The sequence below is a fragment of the Leopardus geoffroyi genome, chromosome C1 (assembly GCF_018350155.1).
Source record: "Leopardus geoffroyi isolate Oge1 chromosome C1, O.geoffroyi_Oge1_pat1.0, whole genome shotgun sequence".
NCBI lineage: Eukaryota > Metazoa > Chordata > Mammalia > Carnivora > Felidae > Leopardus > Leopardus geoffroyi.
This window is the reverse complement of record NC_059328.1, coordinates 188,449,827-188,474,814: the sequence shown is the minus strand read 5'-3', so window position 1 is coordinate 188,474,814 and position 24,988 is coordinate 188,449,827. Positions and strand designations below refer to the sequence as shown.

General features: G+C 39.8%; 1 protein-coding gene and 1 non-coding gene across 5 annotated transcripts in view; both read right to left on the bottom strand.

Moving 5' to 3' along the window:
* KIAA2012 (KIAA2012 ortholog) overlaps nucleotides 1-24,988 on the bottom strand; it is a 109,677-nt gene that overhangs the window by 11,024 nt on the left and 73,665 nt on the right. For all 4 annotated transcript variants that reach the window (XM_045480773.1, XM_045480776.1, XM_045480775.1 and 1 more), the window contains 3 exons: nucleotides 19,636-19,708; nucleotides 3,749-3,839; nucleotides 464-620 (listed from right to left, as the gene is read on the bottom strand). In XM_045480773.1, the coding sequence (XP_045336729.1) occupies nucleotides 464-620; nucleotides 3,749-3,839; nucleotides 19,636-19,708 (321 nt within the window). The remainder of the gene's footprint in view (nucleotides 1-463; nucleotides 621-3,748; nucleotides 3,840-19,635; nucleotides 19,709-24,988) is intronic.
* Nucleotides 21,368-21,474, bottom strand: LOC123600150. Its single transcript, XR_006713528.1, has one exon. It is a non-coding gene; the product is annotated as a U6 spliceosomal RNA (small nuclear RNA).

Below are 24,988 nucleotides of genomic sequence, written 5' to 3'. Positions count from 1 at the left end.
GAAGTTGGGGCAGTCTTGTAGGACTGAGCTTACCCTTAACCTGTGGAGTCTGTGCTAACTCCAGGTAGTGTCAGAATTGAATTGTAGGACAGACATCCCTTCCCCCACGCAAAAAAAGGACTGGATACCCAACTGGTGTCCTTCGAGCTGGAGAATTGATCGATGTGGAAAAAGACTCCATACATCTGGTGTCAGAAGTGGTGTGTGTAGGAAAACTGAAGTTTTCTATTAGCACCTTTGTAAAATTAGAAATGGGCACCCCATCCTTCAGAAGGATGCAGCCCAATTCTGGGGTTCAGGGCATGGTTTGTTAACCACAGAATGGATTTCAGCTCTCACATGCCCCCATTGTAGGTACCCTTGTGTATATACTAAGCAATACATACAACTGTCCATGATACCCCTAATGAGAGCAACATCCAGGCAGGGCTTTTGGAACAAGCTGGTAGGTGTTTACACTTACATTTATGTTGGCTAGTGCCTGGTGGTTGAATGATCTTGGTTCAGTTTTCTCTTCTCTTCCTCTTGGAAGAAGAGATGTGTCTTTAGGACCCAACCTCTCTAGGGACTCGTGTCCTGGGAGTCTTCTTTGTAGATGATGTACATCATAATCTCTGCCACTTTAAGAAAGAGCAAAACAACAGGACCAAACTAAAAAACAAAACAAAACAAAACAATCCCCACAAAACTAGTGGACAAGGAAAAGGAAAAGTGAACAAACATTGTTTCTGTGGCACTGTGTTGGGCATTTTACACACTTGGGCAACCCTCTTTTTCTCAACACATCCCTGAATAAGGGAGATTAGAAATTTGAGTCTTCATTTTTGGGGTTCTCTCCAGCTTAATCCTCAATTTAGGGGGCAGAAGAAATAGTTTGTCTCCCTGTGGTTGCATATCTATGCCTTTAATTGAATGACATAGGGTTATCTAACTGAAATTTCTTCTATCAAAGGCTTAGCTGAAAAATACATGACCTTTAAGAAAGAGTCTTAGGCATGAACACTTTAAAAAAAAAAGACATCCAAATGGCTAACAGACACATGAAAAAATGTTAAACATCACTCATCATCAGGGAAACACAAATCAAAACCACTATGAGATAGCACCTGAAACCTGTCAGAATGGCTAAAATTAGCAACTTAGGCAACAGATGTCGGTGAGGATGCAGAGAAAGGGGAACACTTTTGCGCTGCTGGTGGCAATGCAAACTGGTGCAGCCACTTTGGAAAACAGTATGGAGGTCCCTCAAAAAAAATTAAAAATAGAACTACGCTATGACCCAGAAATTGTACTACTAGGTATTTATCCAAAGGATACAAAAGTGGTGATTCGAAGAGGCACACGCACCCCAGTGTTTATAGCAGCACTATTGACAATAATCAAAGTATGGGAAGAGCCCAAATGTCCATTGACTGATGAATGGATAAAGAAGATGTCGTGTATATATAGATGTATATGTATATACATACATACACAATGGAAAACTACTTGGCAATCAAAAAGAATGAAATCTTGCCATTTGCAACAATGTGGATGGAACTAGAGTGTATTATGCTAAGCAAAATAAGTCAGAGAAAGACAAATATCATATGATTTCATTCATATGTGGAATTTAAGATACAAAATAGATAAACATAAGGGAAGGGAAGATAATATAAAAACAGAGAGGGAGACAAACCATGGGAGACTCCCAAATACACAGAACAAACTTATGGTTGCTGGTGGGGTGTTGGTTGGGGGAAGGGCAAGGGGCATTAAGGAGGACACTGGTTGGGATGAGCATTGGGTGTTATATGTAAATGATGAATCACTAAATTCTATTCCTGAAAAATAAATAAATACATACATACATAAAATTTGATTAAAAAATAGTCTTAGGAACATGCAACTATCCATCCATTCTTTTATGCCCTCTGAATTCTATTCTTTTTTTTTTTTTTTTTTTTTTTTAATTCTATTCTTGGTCAAATCTAGCCACCAAAAGGTCATGTGCTGTGTTTGTGTGATCCCTTGTAGAATTGCAGTCACTGACTATCTGCCTTGAGGATAACTGACTTATGTTCTCTGGGTAAAAAGGTCACTAAGAAATAGCTATGTGGTTTCAGTAACAGCTGCAGCAGCAGCTACTGTGTGCCAAGCCTGGTTCTGGGCATTTTATTTTTTAGCCAAATCAATATTTTGTTCATTGTGCTGTGCTAGTACAGGGTCTTACTATAGAAACTTGAGAAATATTTGTTGCATGAGGTAAAAACGGAATTTCCTGTAAACACATGGGTCTTTAAATCATTCAATGTCACTCTATAAAAACCCACAGAAAGTGTATCCTTTAGAATTTAGTGCTAGGAAAATCTTTATTTCCCTTGAGGAACAGGTATGCTGCAAATGAGAACCACAAACCTGTGTTACTCCTCCTCCTCCTCCTCCTCCTCCTCCTCCTCCTCCTCCTCCTCCTCCTCCTTTTTTTGTTTTTACATTCAGGAATCTCTGTATCAAATCTGGAAGTCTGATCTTTAGTCACAATGACTCTAATTACTTTTGTTGGCTGTTGATATTCTTTTTTCTTTTCCTCTGGATTAAAGATTTTTTTTCTTTTTGGTTATCTCACTTTGGCTTTTTTTTTTTTGTTTTGTTTTTTGTTTTTTGTTTTTTGCTGATGAGGTTGTTGTAAGCCATTTAAATCCATTGTGGAAGAAACTGAGGTATAAAAGTTGAAAACTGGAATTTTTCAGATAGCTGCCTCCCCCATCAAGTGCCTTTCTTTCTTTGTTCCTAGGGATCATAAATCCTTTTTGACTCAGGAGGGGACACCTACATCAAGAGGCAGGTGAGGTCAGTTGTCAAGTCACTGATGCTCATGGGAGGTCACAATAGGCTATAGTTCCAGCTGCCACTGCCAAATGGGGTTTAGGTGAAGTGACTGGAGCTGACTGGCCGAGCTGCTGGTTAGTGAGCTCATTGGAAGGACATAGTGAGCACATAGGAAGCACTTACTACATGTTAGCAATTAGTTTTAGTATTTTTAAGTATTATTTATTTTACCCAAAGCGGAGTGAACGTGTAGAGGAGAAACCAAGTTGAATTGACAGAAATCACCTTACTAGGCATGTCTGTAGATCTCAGTTATGTAGACAAATGGAGAAAGCTGTTTCCACACTGTTAAACTTCACTTTTCACCCACCCAGCCAAAGAATATGGCTTATGTAGGAAACATGTCACAATATAATTCTCCCCAAGAATCCGTTTCTTAGACAACAATTCTGGCTGTTAGGGAATGCAGTTAGCCTGAGAATCTTCATGCTTAGAAAAAACAGAAATGAAATAATTAAAAACAAAAATGAGGGGTCTCTGGCTGGCTCAGTCAGTAAAGCAGGCAACTCTTGATTTCAGGGTCATGAGTTCGAGCCCCATATTGGGCGTTGAGATTACTTTATTTTTTTTATTTTTTTATTTAAAAAAATTTTTTTTTCAACGTTTATTTATTTTTGGGACAGAGAGAGACAGAGTATGAACGGGGGAGGGGCAGAGAGAGAGGGAGACACAGAATCGGAAACAGGCTCCAGGTTCTGAGCCATCAGCCCAGAGCCCGACGCGGGGCTCGAACTCACGGACCGCGAGATCGTGACCTGGCTGAAGTCGGACGCTTAACCGACTGCGCCACCCAGGCGCCCCGAGATTACTTTAAAAAGAAAAAAGAAAAAAATGAAATAAAAGTAGAGCAGTCCATATCATTACAGCTTTGAACACTTACGTCTTTTGGACAGTATCTGACTCGAAGGTCTGGATGTGATCATCCAGGGAAGCACTAGGAGGGTCAAGGTTCATATTCCTCAGCTCCTGGTCTGTGAAGACAAAGAGGATCCTTAACAGCCAAAGACAATAGATAACAATCCCAGACATGGGAAAATGTCTACCTGGTTAGTAGTCAATGACATGCAAATTAGCACAATAAAGTATGTTATGCCTAGAAAATTAGCAAATCCTGCACAAACCAGTGCTGGCACAAGGCAAGTGACATTAAAATTAGTAGATCCTTTGGGAAAGTGCTACGACAGTGTGTACCAAGAACCAGAAAAATGTTCTAGTCTTTGATCAGGAATCTTACTCCTGGATATTTATCATGAAGAAATAATTCAAAAGAAAAAGCTTTTTGTACAAAGTTTTTATAACTTTGTTATTAATAACGAAAAATCTCCCCAACAATGGGAGATTGGGGAAGCAATTTATGATGCATTAATTTGACATTTAAAATTATGGTTTAAAAGATAAGCAATATGGAAAACATGACATAAAGAAGTAAAAATGTAAAATATAGAATATTGTGGTAGAACTCTATAAAATATGTATGTAAATGAATAAGGGCTGGAAGAGAAAACAAAAAGAAAATAATAGATTAGGAAGTTTATATGTGTTTAAATTTTTTCTTAAAATCCTAGTGTGATTATAACATTGAAAATGAAATTGCTTAAAAAACCCCAAACATTACAACTCAATAGCAAAAAAAACAAACAATCCAATTAAAAAATAGGCAGATAATCTAAACAGACATTTTCCAAAGAAGACATACAGATGGCTAACAGGCACATGAAAAGATGTTCAACATCACTAATTATGAGGGAAATGCTATTCAGTGAGATATCACCTCCTACCTGTTAGAATGGTTAGTATCAAAAAGACAAGAAATAAGTACTGACAAGGATGTGGGGAAAGAGGAACGCTTGTGCTCTGTTGGTAGGAATGTAAATTAGTGCAGCTTCTATGGGAAACAGTATGTAGCTTCTTCAACTACATACAACTTAACTTCTGAGTATTTATCCAAAGAAAATGAAAACACTAATTCAAAAAGATATATGCCCTACATTCATTGCAGCCTTATTTACAATAGCCAAATATGGAAACGACCTAAGTGTCCATTGATGGATGAATGGATAAAGAAGATGTGGTATATATACAAAAAAAGCCATTAAAAAGAAGGAAATCCTACCATTTGCAACTACACGGATGGGCCTTGAGGGTATTATGCTAAATGAAATAAGTCAGAGAAAAACAGATACTGCCTGATTTCATTTATATGTGGAATCTAAAAAAAAAAACCCTAAACGAACAAACAAAACAAAACTCATAGATACAGGGAACAGATTCGTGGTTGCCAGCAGGGAAGAGGGTTGGGAACTGAGAGAAATAGGTGAAGGGGATCGAGCAGTAAAAACTTATATATATAGGGGCGCTTGGGTGGCTCAGTCATTTGAGCATCAGGACTCCAGATTTTGGCTCAGGTCATGATACGGTTCATGGGTTCAAGCCCTGCGTTGAGCTCTACGTGTTGACAGTGTAGCGCCTACTTGGGATTCTCTCTCATTCCCTCTCTCTCTGACTTCCCCTGCTTGCTCTCTCTCTCTCTCTCTCTGTCTTTCTCTCAAAATAAATAAACTTAAAAAAACCTTAGATATACAATATAAATAAGTCATGGGGATATAACGTAAAGCATGGTGACTATAGTCAATAATATTTAGCACATTTGAAAGTTGCAAAGAGTAAATCTTAAAAGTTCTCATCACAAGGAAAAAATTTTTTTGTAACTGTATGATGACTGTTGATAACTAGACTTATTGTGGTGATCACTTTGTGGTGTATACAAATATCAAATTATTATGTTGTATACCTGAAACTAATATAATGCTACATATCTATTTTCTCTCAATTTTAAAAATTTTAATTAAAATAAAAAAATGAAAAACAAATGTTACCCTATAAGGAAGGCTTACTCAGGCTACACAGCTATCACTCTTTGCTGGATTCTCTCAAGACCAAACTGGGTAGCTCTTTATTTTTTATTTTTGGCGGGGGGGGGGGGGGGGGAGAGAGAGAGAGAGAGAGAGAGAGAGAGAGAGAGAGAGAATCCCAAGCAGACTCCATGCTCAGCATGGAGCTTGACGCTGGGCTCAAGCTCATGACCCTGGGATCATGACCTGAGCCTAAATCAAGAGTCAGACACTCAATCGACTGAGCGACCTAGGCGCCCCTGGGTAACTCCTTTAAAATGAGAAGAGTTCTCAGACTAAGACTTCATATTGGACTAGGCTACCTTTTATTTCACTTTAAACAATATTTTTATTATGAAAGATATATTTCATTGCAGAAAATTTGAAAAACAGAAGCACAAGGAAGAAAAAATAACTCACAATCAACACATAATTATTAGAATGACTAAAATGACTGACTATACTTAGTATTGACAAAGAGGCAAAGGAACTAGAACTCTCATTTACTGCTAGTTGGAATGTAAGATGGAACAGTGACTTAGGAAAGTAGTTTGGCAGTTTCTTTTTTCTTTTTAATGTTTATTTATTTATTTTGAAAGAGAGTTTAACGGCGGGGGGGGGGGGGTGGGTAAAGAGTTAGAGGGAGAGAGAGAATCCCAAGCAGGTTCTGTACTGCCAGCGCAGAGCCCGACATGGGGCTCAATCCCACGAGCCATGAGATCATTACCTGAGCCAAAAATCAGGAGTTGGGCACTTAGCCTACTGAGCCACCAAGGTACCCCAGTGTGCCAGGTTCTTAAAAAATTAAATGTTATATATATCATATCATCCAACCATTACACTCCTGGGTATCCTACTCACGAGGAATGAGGGGCACCTGGCTGGCTCAGTTAGAAGAGTATGTGACTCTTGATCTCGGGGTTGTGAGTTTGAGCCCCATGTTTGGTGTAGAGGTTCCTTAAATAAATAAGCAAACTTAAAAAAAAAGAGGAATGAAAGCATATGTCCATATAAGGACTTGTACACAAATGTTCATAGCAGCTTTATTGGTAATAGTCAAAAACTTGAAACAGCCCAAATGTTCATCAACAGGTGAATGGATAAGCAAACTGGTGTATACATACAAAGCGATATTACTTAGCAGTAAGTAGAAATGAAGCATTAATACACTCAGCACTATGGATGAATCTCAAAAGAATTACATGGAATGAAAGAAACCAGACCCAAAAAAGGGCATATATAGTATGACTTCATTTATAGAAAATTCTAAAAATGCAAACTAATCTATAGTGACAGAAAACATATCAATGGGGGATACTGGGAGGCTGGGGACAAGGGAGGCTGGAGTTGGAGGAGGCATGAGGAAACGTTTGGGAAAGATGAATGTTTTATCTGGACTATGATGATGGTTTCATGGGTATATACATATATCAAAACTTACCTAGTGGATCTTAAAAGTTCTCATCATAAGAAAAAACAATTGTAACTGTGTGTGGTGATGGATGTTAATTGAAGTTACTGTGGTAATCATTTTGCAACATACACATAAATCATGTTGTACACCTTAAACTAATACAATGCTATTTGTCAATTATATCTCAATAAAACTAGGAACCACCCCCAAATCATAGCAATGTTTAGTATTTCAATGAAAGAAAATCTATTGGCTGAATAATTTTATACCCTACCAAATAATTACACATCATTAAAGCCTAAGAAAAAGGAAAGTTGACTGCATTAAAATCTTTACAGGAAAAAAAAAGTATTATTTAACACTTTAAAAAACTTATCTAATCATAAAATTTAAATAAGTGTAATTTATCATATATCAATTATCCCTCAATAAATCTGCTTAAAAAAAACTTAAGAAAAAATATTAATACAAATAAAGTGCCTAAACAGTGTTGGCACTTGGTAAAAACAAACAAGAACCAAAACACCTCACCCATGATCACTCTACTCGCATACAATTAATGCAAATATTTTGGTGTATATACTTTCATGCATATATAATCTATCTATCTGGGGTGCCTGGGTGGCTCAGTCATTTGGGCGGCTGACTTTGGCTCAGGTTGTGATCTCACGGTTTGTGGGTTCGAGCTCCGCATTGGGCTCTGTGCTGACAGCTTGGAGCCTGGAGCTGGCTTCAGATTCTTTGTCTCCCTCTCTCTCTGCCCCTCCCCTGCTCACATTCTGTGTCTCTCTCTATCTCAAGAATAAATAAACATTAAAAAAAATTAATCCATCTACATATACACTCATTTTAATAGAATTAAATATATGTATAATTTTAATTTACTTTTATGTTATTAGAATTTCCCATATAGTTAAATATTCTTAACAATTATCATAATAAACAGCATAGCATTTCATTGTACAGATGTACCATACCTTAATCAGACATGTAACTTGTAAAATTCAGATTGTTTCAAAGTTTTTATAATTATAAAGAACTTTGCATAACATTTCATTGAAAGGAATGTTTTTGATTATTAAAAGACCTATTCTTTGTTCACATCTATGATTATTAAAGGATATACAGTCTTTAAGGCACAATGTTGACTGCCAAATCATTCCCCCCAAAATTTGTACTGATTTAACACTCTGAGAAAAATGGTCATCTATTTCTTCATTTATCACATGCTTATTAAATATTGACCACATGTTGGGAATTGTGTTAGATGCTGGAAATAGAGTGGGGAGTTGGACAGACACCCCCCTACCTGCCCCTGGTCTCAGGGAGCTTAAATTTTATTGGGGAAGATGGATATTAACACAAAATAAAAACTTTTCAAAAGGTAGACTCTAATATTCAATCCCTATTTCTCTTTGAGCAGTAGATTCCTGCATGAATTCATTTATTTTTCCTCATTTTTCTTTATTTAAAGGGGTTATAACTTTAAAGAAAGATTGGAAAAGAAAAAATTCACCTGTCATCCTACCATCAATCATCTCCTTAATATGATAGTTAATCCATCTTTCAGCATTCAAAGTTGTCCATGACACCCCCACTCCTTCTCAGCCCAGAGCGCCTTTGTAGTTTGGGTTTTCTTCTGCCATTCCCAAACTTTAAGGATAGCATCTCACACATCAACCTCCAGAAATAGCAGTGGGGACAAAATTGTTAATGTACAGGGTGGTTGGGGAAACTGGGAAGGTTGATTGGGGTGGTTACTTGGCATTTATTTTGTTTTGGATCATATGTAATGTTGCAGAGAGTTGGAGGTGATTTAAGTATCTTCGTGATAAGAGAAATTCTGTGGGAGTTTCATTCCCTAACATGGCTGTAAAAGCGGTTTCACTGGACATTCATGGCTCATTATAGCTGTTTTGAACTCTGGGACAGGGCACTACAGGACCAGCAGAGGGCGCATTTGTATTGACCAAAAGCTGAGTTTCTACATTAGTGTAATTTCACCGTATTGATGAGAATTGAAAATTCTGGGAGGTGGATCATAGAAACGAGCTCCCCTCACTCCCCAATAAAATAATCTGATATTTAGGAAATATTGGGATAAACTAAGCCAGTGCTTTGAATAATAATTTACAACTTTTAACTGCTTTAAAAAAATCTGTAAAATATTTTAAGAATGCAGAGTATAGAAAAAATACTATATATGAGTACCACCTAGCTTTGTGAAATCTTAACATTTTGCCATATCTGATTCACATTTTTTTCTAAAGAAATAAAACATTTCAGATACAGTCCAAGACTTCATTGTATAACATTTGATCTCATTTCTGTCACTCTCTCCCAGTGGTAACCATTTTCTTAAATTTGGTATTTGTCCATTGAACACACTACTCCAAATATGGCACCTTCACATATTAAATATTTCAAGCTGAAGAAATTTGAAAAATGGCAGGTGAAGGAAGGATTCTCTGACCACCACCCCCTTCTCCCCCGAAGCACCCCCTTCTAAGAGCCTCATTTGAGAGGTGCCCACCAGAAGTGCCACCTAGAGGAAAGAGGCATCCTTATCTCTGAAGATGGAGAAACTTCAAGAGGAATCCAAACAAACAGGTCTTGCTCAGTTTCTCCCAAATTATTATCCTTCCTTAGCCCATTCCCTTTAAGTAATATCACATTATCCCACAACTTTCCACTCTTCATCAAACCTTGTATAAAAACACTCAGGCTTGGGGTACCTGTTGGCTCAGTCTGTGGAACATGCAACTCTTGATCTTGGGGTTGTGAGTTCAAGCCCCACGTTGGGTGTGGAGATAACTTAAAAATTAAAAAATCTTTAAAAAAACAAAACAAACACACACACACTCAGGCTTAACCATTTCTTTGGGTCCCCATTTTCTTATGAAGTCTCCTATGTCACATAAAATTTATATTAAATAAATTTGTGTGCTTTTCTCCTCTTAAATCTGTGTCAGTTTAAGTTTTTAGGCCCAGCCAGGAGACCCTAAGAGGGTCAAGGAAAAGTTTTTCTTTTCCTACAGTGTCCTCAGGCATATGTTTATATCTTTGCCACATATAAACACGCTTATAAATAACAGGGGCACCTGGGTAGCTCAGTCAGTTAAATGTCTGACTCTGGGTTTCAGCTCAGGTCAGGATCTCACGGCTTCGTGGGTATGCGCCCCATATCAGGTTCTGTGCTGGCAGCTCGGAACCTGCTTGGGATTCTCTCTCTCCCTCTCTCTCTGCCCCTACCCCACTTGTGCTCTCTCTCTCTCAAAATAAATAAAACTTAAAAAACAACATATACTATTTTATACATTAAATCATTATATATTTTACAACTTATTTTGCTTAACATTTTAGTGATTCATTCATGATGATACATGTAGTTTCCATTCATTTATTTTAAGTTATTGACACTATTCCATTGTATAAACATACCACAATTTAGTTATCCATTTTGTTGCCGATGGCTGTTTTGATTATTTCCAACTTTTTGTGATTACAATGCTGTAATGAACCTTCTTGAGTGAGTCACTTTTCATACATAAAAGAGTTTCTCTGAGGTATACATGGGAATAAAATTGTTGAGTTGCAGGGTATGTGTATCTTCAATTTATTGGATATTTCCAAATTGCTCTGAATTTCTAAAACTCTGTATCCTCATCAAAAATGGGTGTTTGCAGACTTTTAAATTTTTGTTAATCTGATATATACCTGAAATGATATCTCTTTTTGTTGTAATTTCAATTTTCCTGATTAGCAGCAAGTTGACTTCTTCACATGACCATTTATTTAGGCTTCCTCATCTGTTAATTGCCTATTCATATCTCAGCCATTTTCATTGGGTTGATTGTCTTTTCCTTCTCTATTTGTAGCGGTTCTTGCCACATTTTGGATACCAATATTTTATTGGTTTTATGCGCTATAAGATATTGTCTTATAGTCTGTGATTTGTCTTTTTTTTCTTTTTTAAAGATTTTTAAAAATTATTATTATTATTTTATGTTATTTTTAAATGTTTATTCATTTTTGAAAGACAGAGAGAGACAGAGCACAAGAAGGGTGGGGCAGAGAGAGAAAGGGGGGGGACACAGAATCTGAAGGAGGCTCCAGGCTCTGAGCTGTCAGCACAGAGCCTGATGTGGGGCTTGAACCCATGAACCGTGAGATCATGACCTGAGCCGAAGTTGGACATATAACCGACTGAGCCACCCAGGTGCCCCAAAAGATTTTATTATTTTTTAAAAATAATCTCTATACCCAACATGGGGCTCAAACTTACAACCCCAAGAGCAAGAGTTGCTTGCTCTGCCAATTAAGCCAGCCAGGCACCCCTGTGATTTGTCTTTTAACTTTGTTTTTGCTGTCTTGTCAAAAACTTTAAATTTTAATATAACCTGATTTGTCAGTAATTTTCTTTATGGTTTATGTTTTGATTCAGGGGTAGGAAATTTTTTCCTTTCTCAAATTCATAAAGATATTCTTCTATATTTCTTCTAAAAAGTTTAAAATTTTTGCTTTTTCAGAAAAAAGCCTGGCTGGTTAAGTCAAAAGAGCATGAGACTCTTGATCTTGGGGTTGTGAGTTCAGGCCCCAAGTTGGGTATAGAGATAACTTAAAAAGAAAATATTAAAAAAAATTTTTTTTTTGCTTTTTCAAGAAACACACCTGATAATGTGAGATAAAGATTTAAAAATTGGATAACCATTTATCTCAAAGTTATATACTGAGAAATAGCTCATTCTTTACACTTTTGCCATATGTTGTTTCCATATATGGGTGCATTTATTTCTGGATTCTCTATTCTGTCTGTCCCTAAGCCAATATCATATGGCCTTAAAGTGATTTTTGATATTTAATATTTTTGATATTTTAGTATTTGGCCTCTTTGTTTTTCTTCAAAATTCTATTGGTTATTTTGGGCCCCTTTATGAATTTTGGGATCAACTTATCATGTTCCACCAAAACCTGATTGGGGATTTAAAAAAAAAATTTTATTTATTTATTTTTTATTTTTTTTTTTTTCAACGTTTATTTATTTTTGGGACAGAGAGAGACACAGCATGAATGGGGGAAGGGCAGAGAGAGAGGGAGACACAGAATTGGAAACAGGCTCCAGGCTCTGAGCCATCAGCCCAGAGCCTGACGCGGGGCTCGAACTCACGGACCGCGAGATCGTGACCTGGCTGAAGTCGGACGCTTAACCGACTGCGCCACCCAGGCGCCCCTAAAAAAAAAATTTTAACTGCATTGAATTTATAGATTAAGTTAGGGAGAATTTTCAACCTTCCTGTTTAGAAACATTACATACAACATTATATAGAATGTTATATTTATTTCAGTCTATTTTTATTTAATTTAACAAGATTTTGTAATTTCTTCAAGAAAGTCTCACATATCTTTTTTTACATTTATTTGTAGGATATATGTACCTCTATCTATACAGATATATATTTATTTATTTAAAAAAAATTTTTTTTTCAACGTTTATTTATTTTTGGGACAGAGAGAGACAGAGCATGAACGGGGGAGGGGCAGAGAGAGAGGGAGACACAGAATCGGAAACAGGCTCCAGGCTCTGAGCCATCAGCCCAGAGCCTGACGCGGGGCTCGAACTCCCGGACCGCGAGATCGTGACCTGGCTGAAGTCGGACGCTTAACCGACTGCGCCACCCAGGCGCCCCAGTATACAGATATATATTTAAAAATTACATTTATCTTACCTTCCTGTATAAACTGTACCAGTGGATAACTAGTAGAAGAGGAAAAGTTGTTTTGGTTTTTTTTGGTAGGAGTTTTCCAAGTAATAAGTGGAAAAAGAATGATAGAATTTCAATATCACTATTTTGCAGCTTGTAATGAATGAATGGATCTGAAGCTACGGGCACCATGAAGTGACACGATGTCTCCTGATGGAAGAGCTCAATGCCCTCCATGAAATGGTCTTCCAAAAGGAAAAACCAAACCTGAATCTGATCAATCTCTAGATCCAAGTACTAAATTACAGGGAGTATAGAAGACAGAGAAGCACATAAAACTACACCATGAGGAAGCAATCAGCAAAATCTAGATTGTGGGAAACTCTATAGGGCAAGTGACTCAATTTCCTAAAAATAAACTAAGAGAGTTAAGAAAAGAAATGAAAGGGAGCCAATAAATTAAAGGAGACTTGAAGGCCACACCAACCAATCACAAACAAACAAACTCTGAAACAATTATAATAATTGGGAGACAGTTACAGCATTAAAAAAACTGAATATTCAATTATATTAAAGAATAGTTCTAATTTTTAGGTGCAATAGTAGTATTACAGTTATGTCAAAAGTGTCTTTTTTTTTAAGGGTATTTATTTATTTTGAGAGAAAGAGAGTATGAGCAGAGGAGGAGCAGAGAGAGAGGGAGAGAGAGAATCCCAAGCAGGCTCCAAGCAGTGAGCGCAGAGCCCCACATGGAGTTCTAACTCATGAACCATGAGATCATGACCTGAGCCGAAAATGAGTCAGACGCTCAACTGACTGAGCTACCCAAGTGCCCCCAAAGTGTCTTTTCTTGTTTTTTAGAGATAGATACTCAAGTGTGCATACATAAAATGACATGAGGCTGGAAAATTTGTTTCAAAATAATATGGAAGAGAGGGAGGAAGGAGTTAGGGATGTGGGTGAACAATATCGGCCAGGATATGGATATGTGGAATTCCTATGCTGATCTTTGTGTATGTTTGGGGGTTTTCATAATAACAATTATCTTACAATTGCATTATAAATTGTACTTTATATTTTGACACTTTCTTTTTTCCACAATTGATTTTTATGTTTTGATCTCTATTTAGTAATCTTGCTGACTTTTTGTCTTTTAATAGCTTGTCTGTAGAGGCCCTTGGATTTTCCATATAATGCTATTGTCTGGGAATAATGACAGTGTCATTTCCTCCTTTCTGTCCTTTTCCTTTTCCTTTCTTTTGGCTTCCCTACTGTGCTACTACGATGTTGAAATAGAAGCAATGACAGAGGGCGTCCTTATCCTAGTTCTTTCTCTAAAGAGGATGCTTTTAAAGTTCTACCATTAAAGTGTGATGCGTACTTCAGATTTTTGATAGACACTCTTTATTAAAATCAGGAAGTCTTCCTCTGTTCCCAGTTTGATAATTTTAAATTATGAATGGGTGGATATCATAAAGTTATTTTTCATTTTGTATCTATTGGGATGACCCTAAGGTTTTTCTCCTTTAACCTCTTGACGTGAATTACATAAACAGACTCTCACATGTTAGACCATCTTTGAATTCCTGGGATAAACCAAATTCAGTCGTGGTATATGTATACACACACACACACACACACACACACACACACACTATATGTATATTTGTATATTTATATAAAATATTACATATTTAAACGTAAGCTTAATGATTTGATTGGCTATATTTTATTTAGGAGTCTTGCATCTTGGATCATAAGTGAGATTGGTCTATAAATTGCCTTTCTTACGTTGTCTTTATCTGTAGGTTCAACTGCTTTTTGGTCTTGATGAATTTGGGTCTCAAGTTAGAAATAAATTTTACTTCCTGGAAGGTGAAGAGAATTTTCAGGATCAAGGGCAACAGCTGTGTTCTGGGATTTTGGGGACTTCCCTGGGGTTTCTATTTTGGGTTAAGTGGAGTGAGCCAGAAACATTCTTTTTTTTTTTTTTTTTTTTACATTTTATTTATTTTTGAGAGAGAGAGAGAGAGAGACAGAGCACAAGTGGGGGAGAGGCACAGAGAGAGGGACACACAGAATCTGAAGCAGACTCCCAGCTCTGAGCTGTCAGCACACAGCCTGACATGGGGCTTGAACCCACAAACCATGAGATCATGACCTGAGCCAAAGTCGACGCTCAACTGACTGAGCCACCCAGGCGCCCTGAGCTAGAAACATTCTTAAGGATGTACAACTGCTCGCCATGGAGGAGGACTTTGAAATACTTTTCAGAAGGAAAGATAAAGCAGTAACAGAGTGTGGAGGTCATCTAGGCTGCTAGGAACTAGCAGATAATTCTGAACCCAGTACTGGCAGTGTGCAGTGACTGTGTAGGCTTCATATAGAGCAAATCGGGGAGCAAGGGGTCTTGACTGACCTCAGGTGGCAGCCCTGTACAGGGGTGCCACTTTCCAGGTTGTAGATTCTGGGGCAGGGGCACTGTCTCAACTTCTGGGCACACACTTCTGATCTATTTTTCCCACAGCTTTAAGGGAAATTTTTTGCAACACTGGCTACTCCTTAGTTCATTGCACAAGTTGGGCAGTCATTATATCTGCTCCTTCTGGAGCTGTTTATTCCTGGAGCCAGGAGCTGCCCCCGAGGAAAGGCCTTCAAACCTCCCTACAGCTAAGTGGACCAATGGGATTTATGCTCCTACAAGGCAGCTGTGGGCCCAACACTGATGTTTTCTCTCCTGTCCTCAGGATGAGGAGATGCTGAGCCAGCTTTAAGATGTAGAGAAGGGTAGTGGCAAAGGGGATGGCAGAGAGAAGGAACCTGGGTCAGGGCTGTCCTACCTCTTGTCTGCCAGCTTGGACTTTTCCGAGAGAGAGAAATAAACCTTCCATCTTATTTGAAGTCACTTTATCTTGGTCTTTGTTAGAAGAGTTGCATCAATATCCTAAGTACTGCATACCCATCTCTTCAATAAAGCAATAATGCTCTGGGCCTATTTTTCCCTAGAATAGAAATGGCTCACTGGTTTCTAAGGGTTTCTGTAAGACCTGCCTTTTGTCTTTTCCCCCCATTGTTTCAGGCTACTCATTAGGGACCCCCCTGTATCTCATGCAGGGCTCCTCAAATCTCTCGCTCTTTCTAAGAGTATCTCAAATTCTGCCATATTGTAAGGGGTTACATCACTATTGCACATAGCCTTTCACAGAAGGCAGAGGCTGGCAAGGCTGCTTTGTTCAGACTGGGTCTGCTGTCCACATGTGGACTTAAGTAAAAGAAGGACTTACACAACGGACTCAACCAGTCTTGCCAAGTTCAAGCCCCCATCATTGAGATTGACCTAGAAAGTAATCATCGTGTTATCAACTTAGAACAAGTCTCTCCTGACAAGGAGACAAGACTTACGGCTACTAAATTAAGGTTTTTAAGAAATAGATTGATAGCTAACCCATAGTGAGCACTTCCTCTGTGCTAGGCACTCTCATAAGCACATTACATGTATTAACTCCTTTATCTCACAGCCACCTCATGAGGTAAGTAGTATTGGCACCTCCATTTTACAGATGACTTCAACCCAGATCTAGTTAGAAACTCTAGGGGCAGGACCCCAAATTTATTTTAACCAGACTTTCAGGGGGTTCTGATGCACACTGAAGTTTGAGAACAACTGGCCTAGGAAATAAACAAGACTTGAAATTTTATTCTTTTTTTGGACTGAGGGGTTGGGGAAAAGAGGTGGAAAGAAAGTTTTGTATTTAACATGAGCAATTTTCCAAACCCGATTTGATTTGGAGGTTGCCAATTTGATTTGTCTGGTGAAAACTTGCATGCAGTAATTTCACCAGTGCAAGATGCAAGGTATTCTTGATAGATATGGCACTGGCTCACTGCTCATAATTTAAACATGAAGATCACTACTTAATTTAGAGTAGTAGAGAATAAAATCTTGGCAATTAGATGTAAGGCCTATATGGGGAAAATCGATCCTTAAATAGTTAAAAAAAAAATTCCTTGGCAAGCTATCTTTTCTTCTTACAAAGGTTTGAAATCTTTTTTTAAACATTAGCATTTATCATTCAGGACAGGCAAATGCCTTCTTTAATTTTCTGCAGTGATATTTCACTGCATTAAAGACTGTCTGGATAACCTTTGTGGAACTCAGCCGAAGCCTGTTCCTCTGTCATGAGAAAGGAAAACTGTTTCAACTGACGTGGTCATTGCTTAGATTTGGCCATGTTCTGCACTGCCTAAAACCCCCATTGCACTTGGAGCCTTGTCAGTGTTCACATTCTGCATATGTGACTTATGATATGGAAGGTCTGAAGACTGGAGCATTGTTTCCCTGGTTACTGTCACTCAGCTTTGAAAATGGAGGGGGCATGGGGCGCCTGGGTGGCGCAGTCGGTTAAGCGTCCGACTTCAGCCAGGTCACGATCTCGCAGTCCGTGAGTTCGAGCCCCGCGTCGGGCTCTGGGCTGATGGCTCAGAGCCTGGAGCCTGTTTCCGATTCTGTGTCTCCCTCTCTCTCTGCCCCTCCCCCGTTCATGCTCTGTCTCTCTCTGTCCCAAAAATAAATAAACGTTGAAAAAAAAAAATTTAAAAGAAAATGGAGGGGGCAGGAGACTTATTTTAGCAAGAACTCTGCTTAAAAGCTTGACCAAACCCAGAGATTGGGCTACCATAATATTTTATTGTCTGATATGTAGAAACAGTGAAATCTTTTATTTTATTATTCTATTTTTGAGACGGAAAGGGCACAAGTGAGCCAGGGGCAGCAAGAGAGAGAGGGGGAGAGGGAGTGAGGCAGGGCTCACCTGAAGCAGGGCTCTTGCTCACCCGAAGCAGGGCTCAAACTCATGAACCTGAGCTGAAGATCATGACCTGAGCTGAAGTCAGATACTTAACCAACTGGGCCACCCACGTACCCAGCAGTGAAATCTTTTTAAATAAGTATAAAATTATTTTTGTTTAGAATATCAAATGAAAGAAACAGTAAAATATGTAAACAGAAAAATATCAAATTTAAGGTGAAATTCCAAATCCATGACTTTGCACTTTTATTTCTTTTTTTTAATTTTTTTTTTTTCAACGTTTATTTATTTTTGGGACAGAGAGAGACAGAGCATGAACGGGGGAGGGGCAGAGAGAGAGGGAGACACAGAATCGGAAACAGGCTCCAGGCTCTGAGCCATCAGCCCAGAGCCTGACGCGGGGCTCGAACTCCCGGACTGAGAGATCGTGACCTGGCTGAAGTCGGACGCTTAACCGACTGCGCCACCCAGGCGCCCTGCACTTTTATTTCTAGTGAGCTCTCATGGTCTACTCATCTCATGGGGTCTAGAGGAGATAGGAAGAGTCATGGTGTCACTTCAAGGTTGGAAAACTGTGACCCTGAGAGGGTAGACATTTAATCATTATGATATCCAAGTCAAAAATAATATAGTATTAGGGTGCCTGGGTGGCTCGGTTGGTTAAGTGGTTGACTCTTGATTTCAGCTTAGGTCATGATCTCAGGTTCGTGAGCTCAAGCCCCACATTGAGCTCTCTACTGACAGTGCAGAGCCTGCTTGGAAGTCTCTCTCTCTCCCCCCCTCTCTCTGCCCCTTTCTGACTCTTTCTCTCTCTCAAAATAAATAAATAAACTTAAAAAAAAATAATACAGTATTTGTTAAAGGGTTACTGTATATGAATTACTTCATTTATTTCTCATGCAACCTTAGGAGGGGAATACTGTTTTCAGCCTCAGTTAAGGACACTGAGGCACAGAGGGGTTAAGGCAGTAGTCCAACTGCAGAGCCCACGTTCTCCACTCAGCTGAACAGAGCTGCTGTTGCTAGCCTATATAGAGCACCTTATGTGAATTTAAGAAAGGCACCCCAGTAGAAGGGCCAGTAGAAGGGGGAAAGGAGCCCCTTCTGCATGGATACCCCCAGTCCTGAGGTGCATGGCTTAGGGGGCAGAGCACAGGCCCCTATTTGCTCTCTCTGCTGGATGCCTTTGTACAGCAAACAATAAGCAATTCTTTCTGTCTGGCACTGCATCCACTCCTTGAGAACACAAGTGTCTCTCACCTATCTATTTCCATTCCTGCAAGATGCAGTGAGGATAAAGAACAGTTCTGGTACCTGGGCCTACCCAACTGCAGTATCACACAGCATGCACAGGTACCCCCAGGGAAGAGATTAGAGTCTAGCTCAGGGTCTGGGAATATGAACTATGCCAAAAAGCCCAGTTCTGGGCCCAATGTTTCCTAGAATCATCATTATTAAATGCAGCATCATTTTTGGAGGAAGCCACACTCAAACAGCCTGACCACCCAGGGCGGTGGGCAGCAGGGTCTGTGTCTCTAAAGATACTGCCCCCCACCATCGTTGGAATATTAACCCTCTAGCCAGGGAGCCTCAGCTCCTGCACCTGCATATCCACGCCCCTGTGAGCAGGAGGAACAGAAAAGTGGAAGTGCCTATGTGACCTTTTTGTGATACCCCAGAGTCTCCACTCTCTTCCATCAATCTGTGGCCTCTGGCAGGAAAGAAACCTTTCAGTAAGTCCAAAAATATAAAAGCATGTTATCGTCATCAGTTGGTTTGTGATGCATTAAGTAAGAACAATCAGAGTCTGAACTCAGCACATTGGTCTGTTTTCTGACTTCCAGGCTGAGAGGAAATGGAAGGGTCATTCCCCATTAACATCTTTGAACCAATGCAAACCTCATCAGATGATTGTTGTGATAAGATTTAAAACCCAACCTGGCTGTCTCTACCTTGGGTGTCTTGATGATTTTCTCTGAGGGGTCCTCCTGGTTCTTCATGATAGTCCAGTTCATCTCCATTTTCCTATTAGGTTAATACACAATAAAAAAAAGTACATAAGACAAAATAAAGGCAAACACTCCTATTGTCTATGCCCTTTGGAAATCCAGTTCTTCTCCTTCTTTGTCAACTTATTTTAACTTCAGTGTCCAAGAAGTCTAGTACCAGTGTGAATAGCCCTAAAGAGCCAGGTGGGCTTAGCTGCACTGTTGAGCATTATGGGGGTCTTAGTTGTATTTCTCTTGTGGGAGGCTTGTCCCATCCACATGTACAGTGTTCCATGCCTGGCGTTAACTGGGGGGAGGGAGGTGGGGAGAAGAATGCCACAGGCACAGACCAACTGGAGAAGGAAGCAAGGTACCTCCAGGGACTTGATGGATGACTGATGTGATGAGAGCAGAGGCAGAAAGAATAGGAAGGATGGGTTGAATCAGACTCCCAAGGACTTGAAGGCAGATTAAGGGCTTTGGTCTTATCTCGAACAAATGGAAAGTACTGAAGGTGTAAGGCAAGGAAGCAAAAGGGTCAGATTGGCCTTTTGTGGAGTTTCCAAGGTTGCCACGGATTAGGTTTCTTATCACATTGAATCCCCTCTTCCTTCTTTCTCTCAGTCATACAAATTGCTTGTAATCCACCATCTAGAAATTTCCATAATAGTGGTTTGCAACCCTGGCTATGAGTTAGAATTATTTAAAAGGTATGATATCTAATATTTACCCCCAAACAATAAAATCAGACTTTCTGGAACTAGGGTACTTAAAAATTTTTTTTAAAACATTTATTTTTGAGAGACAGAGAGAGACGGAACATGAGCAGGGAAGGGGCAGAGAGAGAGGGAGACACAGAATCTGAAGCAGGCTCCAGGCTCTGAGCTGTCAGCACAGAGCCTGGCACAGGGCTTGACCCCATGAACTGAGAGATGATGACCTGAGCTGAAGTCGGACACTCAACTGACTGAGCCACCCAGGCGCCCCTGGAACTAGGGCGTTTTTAAAGTTTCTTGGGTGATTCCAACATGTAGCCAGGATTGAGAGTCACTGATCTCCTCTAGAGATTAGAAGAGAAACTCGTTGGTAGCCAAAGTGATGTGACAGGTAGAGTCAAAGACTTAAGTAAAGCCACATGTGTCTGATGAAGTCAGCTCTTGGTCTTTGTCACGTGGATCTCTGCTGAGTCCCTAGCTTCACTTCAGCTACAAAGAAGGAATTGGATATGGAGAGCCCTGGAAGTTTCTCCTAGGACTAAAGTTCCTCTACCTTTAGTGACAATCAGTTTTTCTACTTAATTATCAAATACCCAAGCTGCTCTGGAAAGAGACAATTAATCTAATTTGTTTGACATTCTCTTCTCACCCTATAGCTTTTTACCCTGTGTATTTTTCACTTGTTAGCTTACCGTTTGTAGCCAATGAGATTCTGACATAAAAGAGCTAGAGCAGGTAAGTGATTTTCTTTCTTTCTCTTCCTTCCTTCCTTCCTTTTTTGCTTTTATTATGATAAGTTTCTAAAAAAAATTTTTTTAAGCTTATTTTTTTCATAATTTCTATACTCAACATGGGGCTCAAACTCACGACTCTGAGATCAAGAGTCTCATGCTCTTCCAACTGAGCCAGCCAGGCTCCCCTTAAGTTTTTATTTTAATTCCAGTTAGTCAACATAGTGTTATATTAGTTTCAGGTATACAAGAAAATATTGAATGCTCAGGAATGTGCATAGCATCCTCATGCAGGGGCCACACTAATCTTCTCTGTATTGCTCCAATTTTAGTATATGTGCTGCTAAAGCGAGCAAAGTAATTTTCTTTCTTTTGTTATTTCTCATTTTGGAGACAAACAGGATTTGGTCTTGGTGCAGTAAAGAAAAAAAAAATCATCCCTAAATAAATGGAAAGGTTTTTGAAAAATTACAGCAGGAAAACCCACCTCAGTCATAGTAAACTGCTAAGTTATAAGAGTAGAAAAAAGATAAACGGAAAGACATGCCCTATTAATCTAATAGGAAACTGGATTAAAAGGGAGAAACAAGCTTCCTCCTTTGGAAGAATTTCAAAGGCAAGAAGAATAAACCTTCAGTCTTAATATGTAGCTATGAGCCTTCAGGGGCAAGAAATATTCTTCTCATTTTACAGATGGGGAGATGGAGGCAGAGAGAGTCAGGGACTTTGAAAGAACCTTCTGGTACATCCCTTTAGAAAAAGAAATAGTCTTTTTTATTTTTTTTATTAAAAAAATTTGTTTTTCTGAAGCAGACTCCAGGCTCTGAGCTGTCAGCACAAAGCCCGACGCGGGGCTTGAACTCACACACTGTGAGATCATGACCTGAGCCGAAGTTGTACGCTTAACCGATAGCCACCCAGGTGCCCCAAGAAGTAGTCTTAATTTGAAATTCTGTCTGTTGCTTAGAAAACTATAAAAAAAAACCTGTCATGTTTTAGATATATGAACACACATGAGAAATGACTTATACCTAAGGTTATTCACTGCAACAGACTGAAACCACCTAAAAGTCCTACCAAATTGAGGACTAGTCAAATACATTATGGTAATTCATACAATGGAATACTACACAACTGTTAAAAATAATCTCTTTACAGGGGTGCCTGGGTGGCTCAGTTAGTTAAGCACCAACTCTTGATCCCAACCCAGTACTTGATCTCAGGCTCATGAGTTTGAGCCCCCATGCTGGGTGTGAAGCCCACTTAAATACACACACACACACACAACACCTAAAACTAAACAAAATGCAACCTGTCATTTTTCCCTAAACGTTTATTCATTTTTGAGAGAGAGAGAAAGAGAGAGCGCGTGCACATGCCTGTGTGAGCAGGGGAGGGGCAGAGAGCAATGGGGACAGAAGATCTGAAGTGGGTTCTGTGCTGACAGCAGCCAGCCTGATGTGGGGCTCATGAACCGTGACATAGATCATGACCTGAGCTGAAGTCAAACACCCAATCGACGGACACACCCAGGTGCCCCTGTCATTTTTTTTTTAAGTTTATTTATTTTGAGAGAGAGAGAGAGAGACAGCATAGGGTGAGGTGGGGGTAGTGGTAGAGAGAGAGGGAAAGAGAGAATCCCAAGCAGGCTTCGTACTGAGCGTAAAGCTGGACACGGGGCTCCATTTCAGGAGCTGTGAGATCGTGACCTCATCTGGAAGAGTTGGATGCTTCCCAGACTGAGCCACCCAGGCACCCCACAATCTGTCATTTTTAATATGAGTTACAAGTGCAATGACTAAACTGAATGATTGAAACACTGAAACAAGTGTAATGACACTTGGTGAGTGTGCCAAAGAAGCTGAAGGACTGAAAATTCAATCCTAGCTCAGTTATTCTGGCCAAGTCATTTGCTCTTCATCTGTTCCTTCAGCCCATGAACATTTATTGAGTGTCTGTTGTGTGCCAGGTCATGTGCTAGGCATTGGGGGCACCAGGATGAAAGATCTATTCGCAAGCAGCTTGCTGGTTTGTGGAGAAATGACATAAAACCTCAGCATTGCAATGCTGTGTGATAAATGTTGTGACAGATTATGACAGGTTTCTGCAGGACCTCAGAAGGTGAAGCTAAATTAGTCTGGGGAATGTTTGTTTACCAGGGGACATGGTGCTAAGTCTTGCAGAGAAAGGGAGGTAGGGCAGTTCCTGGCAGAGGAAGAGGCATGTACTGGTCAGGGGGCAGTTTGGGGTGGCAGCAGTGCACGGACAGTGTGAATTAGACAGGGGCCAGGTTTTGCCGGTTGCAGTATGGAGTTAAAAAAAATTGATTTGTTATATTTTTCTATTTATGAAAGAAATACATCTTTGATGCCAGGATCTAACCAGAAGGCCAATGGGGACATGGTAAGGAATTTCAAGCAAACCAGTGATATGACTGAGCTGTATTTAGAAAGAGCACTGGCAGCAGTATGGTATTATAGGGCTGTGGGTGGGTGGGGATAGTAACAAACACTTTGTAAACACAAACTGCAACACCGAAACCAGACATGAGACACAGCTGCCTGAGTGGCTGGGGTGCAGGTCCTGGAGTCGGACTGCCTGCCCTGGAAGCCCTGACCCCTACACATCATGCCTTACAGATCATGCAAGTTACTTAAACCCTGAGCCTCAATTGCTTCAACTGACAGGGGCTCGGCCAGGTGACCTGAAGTTCTCATCTCTCCTTGGAGAATCTTCCTCTGGTCTTGCCCACTACCCTCATGCACAGCACCCCATCTGAGCATGGTACTTCTAGGCTCACAGCAGGCTTTCATGAGGAGCTGCCAGGGGACTGGAGGAGCATGGGATGCTGGAGTCAGATGTGGGGCTCCTGTGGGCCAGGAGCCAGCCGCATGACCTATCACTGAAACTCACTCTCTCCACCTTTGAAATGGAGTAATAATAAATACATACAGAGTTCTTAAAAGGCCTGTTTGGGAAAATACGTTTAGAAAGTCGGTGTAACATACCACAATACATACATCTAAATGACCTCCTTAATAATGGAAGAAAATCAGTATCTCCTTTAAGAGTTTTAACTTCAAGGCAGTAGTACAACTTTTCTTATGCATTAAAAGATCCCACATGGGGGCGCCTGGGTGCCTCAGTTAGTTAAATGTCTAACTTCAGCTCAGGTTACGATCTCGATCTCGTCTTGTGGGTTTGAGGCCAACGCCAGGCTCTGTGATGACAGTTCAGGGCCCGGAGCCTGCTTTGGATTCTATGTCTCCCTCTCTCTCTGCCCCTCCCCCACTCATGCTCTGTCTCTTTCTCTCATAAACCAATAAACATTTAAAGAAAAAAATTTAGGGGTGCCTGGGTGGCTCAGTCGGTTGAGCGGCCGACTTCGGCTCAGGTCATGATCTCGTGGTCCGTGAGTTTGAGCCCCGCGTCGGGCTCTGTGCTGACAGCTCAGAGCCTGGAGCCTGTTTCAGATTCTGTGTCTCCCTCTCTCTGACCCTCCCTGTTCATGCTCTGTCTCTCTCTGTCTCAAAAATAAATAGACGTTAAAAAAAATTTTTTTTTAAAATAAAGAAAAAAAATTAAAAAAAAGACCCCACACATTTTCTTTAATAAAGAAAACCTATTTATGAAAATCATAAGGTATCTTGTGTTAAGATTAAAATATATTATTAAATCTCTGTTCCTCTCCTAGGTTCTGAAGCCAAAACAAAGATGTATAATTAAATTTTCATAGGAATGTAGTAGATAGACCTCATCAACATCACGTATTGTGGGTTTTATGGCTTTGAATCCCAGTTCTCTCTGCTGGCAGCCATGTCACTGATCATTGTCTCATTTTACCAGTCCCTAATTTCCTCATCTGTACAG